This window comes from Humulus lupulus, chromosome X (assembly GCF_963169125.1).
Source record: "Humulus lupulus chromosome X, drHumLupu1.1, whole genome shotgun sequence".
Taxonomy (NCBI): domain Eukaryota; kingdom Viridiplantae; phylum Streptophyta; class Magnoliopsida; order Rosales; family Cannabaceae; genus Humulus; species Humulus lupulus.
Genome location: NC_084802.1, coordinates 11,381,173 through 11,387,216, shown reverse-complemented (window position 1 = coordinate 11,387,216; position 6,044 = coordinate 11,381,173). Strand labels below are relative to the sequence as shown.

Sequence of the window (6,044 nt, the reverse complement as noted above, 5' to 3'; positions counted from 1 at the left end):
ATTGTTTTGATGTTGTTTTTTTAGTTTATTTCGAGTTAATGCAATGAATTGATGTCTAATTACTTTTTTAACGTTGTATTGTTGTGAGGTTGTTGTCGTGTTGCATTTAAGTTGTTTTTTTTATATTGTATTGGAGTGTGTTGCTTTTTTAAAATGTAAGAATGAATTTTTTGATGTTTTTTTTGTGACTGCAATGAGTTGCATTGTATTGTTGTGAGGTTGTTGTCATATTAATTTCTTGTTGTTTTTTAACGTTATGTTTTGTGGGTTGATGTTTAGTGTAAATCATATTTTTGTAATATTAAAATCATATTTTTGAAAACTTAATTTAGTAAAAATGTAAAAAAAAAATGATGATCCGTAAAAATATAAAAAGTGAATATTTATGAAAAAAAAACCATATATATACCCTCCCCTAACGTTAAAAAAAATCAATTAATAATGAATATAAAAACCGTCCTGTACTCCATTGAAATTAATATTAAAATAATATCATATCTTATCAATATTTTTATTTTATCCCAACTAATAATTTTTTTTTTTGCAATACGAACCACACGTGTACATAAAGAAAACTAAGAACCGGATAGAAATGAGAACTCAATAATTAGTTTAGTGGTAATTACATCTCCAATGCTACTAAACAATCTAACTTGCTCGTTTCTTTCAGGCATTGACGGAACTCGAATTTGCTTCGAGCTCATCTCGTTTCCGCAGTCATTGATGAAATCAACGGCCACTTTAACGTCGTAGTTTGCCGTCATAGCATCTTCGGAAAGCTCCTCCAGCGCACTTTTGAACGATGCAACCACTGCTTTGTATGACTTAACACATTGTTTGAGCACTGCTCTTGTACTCCTACTAATCCCACTCGTCTTATTCTTCACCATGTGTTCGATGAAATGTAAGCTCTCATTCGCGTTCTCCATCGCTAAACGAATGGAGTCTTCCGCAAAAGCGTTGAGATTCTTTGGTGATTTGGTGCGGGGATCGGCTTCGAGAGTTTCAATGCATTTGGTGTAGTTTATGGTTTCTTTGCATATGTTTCTAACTAGCTGAGAATGGGATGATGATGATGATGTTGGTAAAGTAGAATAGAGAATGAAAAATAAGACAAGGGTTAAAAATAGTGATAAAACTTTTCGAGTATCCATTTAAAACTATAGCACAGACTACTGCTTGAAAGAGAAATGTTTTTGACCTATAAATATTTATATATTGATCATGTGCCATATATTTATATTTGAGTATTGTTTGCTTAAAAAAATATGTGATGAACAGTTGTTTGGCACTCGTTTATTTATTTGTTATATATTTGCTATATTTTTACCGAAATATCAATTTTTATTTTATTTTATAAATTTATTATCCCATAAAAAATCATGTACTTAAAGGTCACATGTTCGAAGATATGATGATATAGGGGATATTTATTGCGTAAGTATTGATTTACAATTACGTATAATGAGGGATATCGACCAAGCTTGACATTACAATATCTGCATGGGTTTTTAGCACTATTGCCCCTTGAGTTAATCATCATTTGTCAATTTAGTCCCCGAGTTTTTATGTTGGGCAATTACATCCCTAAGTTTTTTAAATAGTATCAATTCACCCCAATTCACTTAACATCTGTTAAACTTTAACAGAGATACACCAATTGACTACCATGTGACTCTCACATGATTAATACTATGGGCAAATTCGTCTTTACATTAGCTCACTATATTAATGATGTCCTAAAACAGAGCACATAAAATTGATTTGAGTATAGTAAAGTACGAGTGAGAACATAAATTTTAAAATATTGTGCAAATGTCAATTTTGATTTATCCCTAATATATGAGATCAATCTGCACTTCAAAAATATACGATAGTGCAGATTTGTATACCTACAAGTATACCCAAAATTTACCTAATATACCCAAAATATATCCAAACCACACCAAATGTTCTAAGTTAATAGTTTCTTTATCAAAAGCAAAAAACTAATAACAAAGTATTTCACCAGCAGCTCACTATATGACATTCTCTTTGTTTTTTTCCTTTTCATTGCCTTCCCCCTTTTCTTTGCTTGTTCCAGTATGTTTGTCAAGAACCTTGATTCCAATATCTCTTCTCATCTACATTAATTTAAAATTTTAGTTACTAAAATAAATATGAACAAGGGATAAAAATATTTCAAATTATGTTACCTGTAATTTTTCTTTTTTCTTTGTTGTCAGCTTCTTCTTTGCCTTATCTTTTTTATTTTCCTTCTTCTTCTTTATAGTTGTAATTGATTTGCTTTCAATTGGTGGTTGTTGTTCTCTCTTGGGGCATCCCTTCTTGTTATGGTTTTGTTTACCACAAATGCTACATGTTTTAACCTCTTGTACCCTCCTCATCTTTACAGTTCTACCTCCTGGAACTTCAACTTCACCTGACTCCATTGTTCTTAGCTTCTTTGGTCTTCCAGGTAGTGTTCTAAATGGAGGAGCTCGTGGGGGGTCAAGACTTGTTTTTCTCCAAGCCTCAGGGCCATTTAATGGATTTACAACATAACCATATATTTTTAAATAAGTGGTCTTGTTGTAACACTCGTGGACTAACAACTCAGGGTTAATGTCTCTATCCTCCATGCAACTTATACCATGAGAACATGGTATTCCAGTGAGTTGCCATCTTCTACAGCTGCATGTCTTAGTATTTAAATCAACGCAATATCTATCACCAAAATAACATCTCACCTCAAATTTTCCATCACCGCAATACTCAGGTATACATTGCAAGGCATGAGACTTGTTATTCTCTAGTATCTTGAAAATTCTTGGTGCAATGTCATGATTCCATTTAGAAATACTTTCCTTCTTCATAACTAATCTCACCATTATATACCTTCTAATAGTTTCTAGTAGAGTAAGAATTGGCTTATCTCTAGCCTCCAGTATTGCTGAATTGAAAGACTCACACATGTTGTTAAGTAACATGTCACAAATTGGATTAGGTTGAAAATGTGATCTGGTCCATGTTTTTGGATCTTTAGCATCCAACCACTTATATGCATCAACATTTAGACCCTTCAACTTCTCCATTTCAACCTCAAACCTGTGATAAAAAAAACTCAAAGAAAACTAAAAAACAAAAGTAAATGAAAAAGACAATGAAGTTTAAGATGAAGAGATTTTACCTATGAATAGTTGTAGCTCTTGCTGCCCTCCACACAACTTGCTTAAGAACCAACCCTTTAAACTCTTTTTTGAAATTATTATATAGATGTCTCACACAAAATCTATGAGCGGAGCCCTCAAAACATATTTTAATCACTTCAATTAGTCCTTTTTGTTTATCAGACATCCAAAATATCCTTGAATTGTCTTGAATGTTCAAGTCATCCTTTAAAAAACCTAAAAACCAATTCCAAGAGTCCTTGTTTTCAGATTCTACAACTGCATATGCAACTGGGAAGAAAGAGTTATTTCCATCAATACCAACAGCAGCTAGTAATTGACCTTGATGGTGCCCTTTAATGTGGCAACCATCAAGACCGACTAATGGTCTACACCCAGCCAAGAATCCTAGCTTGCAAGCAGAAAGACACACATACAGTCTTTCAAACTCAGGATACCCTTTCTCAGAGTTACATTGCATAAAAACAGTAGTTCCAGGATTGCTAGTTTTCAATTCTTCACAATAGTCCCACAATAAAGAATATTGCTCCTTCAGTGATCCATATATCTTCTTCAAAGCCAATTTCCTAGCTCTATAATATTTGGAAAGTGAAACATCTCCAGCAGTTGTATCTCTAACTTCTTGTGCAAAACTAGCCCTAGACCAATATGGGTCAGTCTTCCATTTCTTCTCAAATTTTTCAGCTAGCCACTTTGCAGTAACATTCTTATTCTTGAATACCCTACCGCATGTGTGTGTATTATTCAATGTCTTTACCTTGAAAGTTCCTTCCTTATCAATCATGGATGCAAAAACCATCCAACTACAACCTTCCTTACAACGTGCTCTAATTTTGTCTCTGTCATTTTTTATGAACTTAATCCCTCTATTTGATTTTATACCATATTCTTTTATTGCTTGTCTAAAAGTAACAGCAGATGGGAACAACATACCAATCTTGAACATTGGATCATCCATGTCACACTTGGGATTAAACTCATAATGTCCTTGTCGGTTTTCTTCATTTTCTGAGTCACATTCTGAAATAAAGTCTTCAGAATCAACATCATGGAGTATGTGTAAGCTTGTGTTAGTTGTGCTAAATTGATTGCTTCACCAACATTTGGACTTTTTCCCTTGTCAACAACTATCTCATCATCACTAGGCTCACAATCTGAATCTATTAATTCATCTTCATCTTCACCTTCATTAACTTCTTTCTTGCCCTCTTCCTCAACTAGAATCTCAAGAAAATTCTCAACATTGGCAGTGAACTTTTCTACTCTAACTGAATCATTTTTCTTAGTTTGTTCTTCTCCATTTTCAAACTCTTCCTGAATGCCATAATCTTCCTCACTTACACACATATAATCAGGTCTCATTCCAACTCTACACAATGCTTGACTGTAATCAATTTCAACCCAATTTGGAATTGACACTACCACATATAGGTTAGTCGCCCTATTAGTGTCTAATATGCTTGACATGGCCAAAACATCCTTATCATTGACTATAGGAACAAACTCCCCCAAATCATTCAAAGTAATAGACTTATAATAATATTCTAACTTTACACCCTTTGAATAACCTAAGTTGGCTAAGAAATCATTCAACTCTAACAAACTTATGCAATTATTTGATACCCAATCATAATAATCAACTTGACTACCCTCATAAATCAACTTACTATCCTATCCAAGAAAAATAACTCCCCCGTGATTAATCTTCAACGTAAATGCTTCAGTTTCATTTGAATCTACAATAAACCAAAACTAAATAAATATTGATTGCAACAAACAAACAAAAAAAGTATGTCTATTGTCTACCCAGGATATCTAAACAAGAAAAAATGTACATATATTTGAAAGACCAAAATCACATATACCTAGAATATACAAATAAGACCAAATAAATATGTTTATATATATATTTATATAAAAGTGAAGAGCAAAATCACGTATACCCATGTATTCAAATAATACCAAATCATATATATTTATATGAAGACCAAAATCATAAAATTTTCCATTAATCAGAATACAAAGTAGTTGAAGTGAGAAAAGAAAATATGAAGCATCTTACCGTATATTGCATTTCCCCCTCTTCTGTCACGAAGCTTTGCCATCTATTTTCAATCATAAGAAATGAAGACTTGTAACCCTAATCAAATATGCAGTCTTTTTTGCTTTCCCTCGACTTCTTTTTTCTTAGCATCTACAGACATATTGACTTTTCCACTCTAATATATTGAGCTAATGTAAAGACGAATTTGCCCATAGTATTATTCATGTGAGAGTCACATAGTAGTCAATTGGTCTATCTCTGTTAAAGTTTAACAGATGTTAAGTAAATTGGGGTGAATTGACACTGTTTAAAAAACTTAGGGATGTAATTGCCCAAAATAAAAACTCAGGGACTAAATTGACAAATGATGATTAACTTAGGGGGCAATAGTGCTAAAAACCCTATCTGCATTGAGTGGTAAGTTACGTCAAATTTGACATAAAATATTATTTATATAAAATTTGTGACACTATAAATTAATAAATTCTTGTAGTTACAATATTGCTATTAGTGAATAAAAAAGAATAACAAAGATTGACATTTTAAATTAATAAATATTGGTTAATCATTAATATTATAGTTTACTTTCTTTTATATATATATATATATATATATACTAAATATAAGCAAATACATGCATCTTTGCTTACAATTATTTATAGAATTTATTAATTATTTTTATTAAATTTATATTAATATTATATAAATTTTGAAATAAATATCCTATTTTAATTAAATTAATTAATTTATTTTTGTTTAAGTTTATGTTTGTTCTAATTTTTTAATTTGGGAGTGACAACAAAAGATTATATATTATATGTTTAATATAA

General features: G+C 31.5%; 2 protein-coding genes across 2 annotated transcripts; both read right to left on the bottom strand.

The window, feature by feature from the left end:
* Window positions 1–491: 491 nt before the first annotated feature.
* Window positions 492–1,199, bottom strand: LOC133804875 (pectinesterase inhibitor). The gene has a single exon (XM_062242988.1). It carries the CDS (start codon window positions 1,152–1,154, stop codon window positions 576–578), a length of 579 nt encoding a protein of 192 aa, XP_062098972.1. The 5' UTR covers window positions 1,155–1,199; the 3' UTR covers window positions 492–575.
* An 819-nt stretch (window positions 1,200–2,018) lies between these two features.
* On the bottom strand, window positions 2,019–5,275 carry LOC133805496 (uncharacterized). The gene is made up of 5 exons (XM_062243682.1): window positions 5,233–5,275; window positions 4,268–4,660; window positions 3,170–4,178; window positions 2,238–3,087; window positions 2,019–2,123 (listed from the first exon to the last, which is right to left on the bottom strand). The coding sequence occupies exons 1-5, from the start codon at window positions 5,273–5,275 to the stop codon at window positions 2,019–2,021; spliced, it is 2,400 nt and encodes a 799-aa protein (XP_062099666.1).
* Window positions 5,276–6,044: the final 769 nt, after the last annotated feature.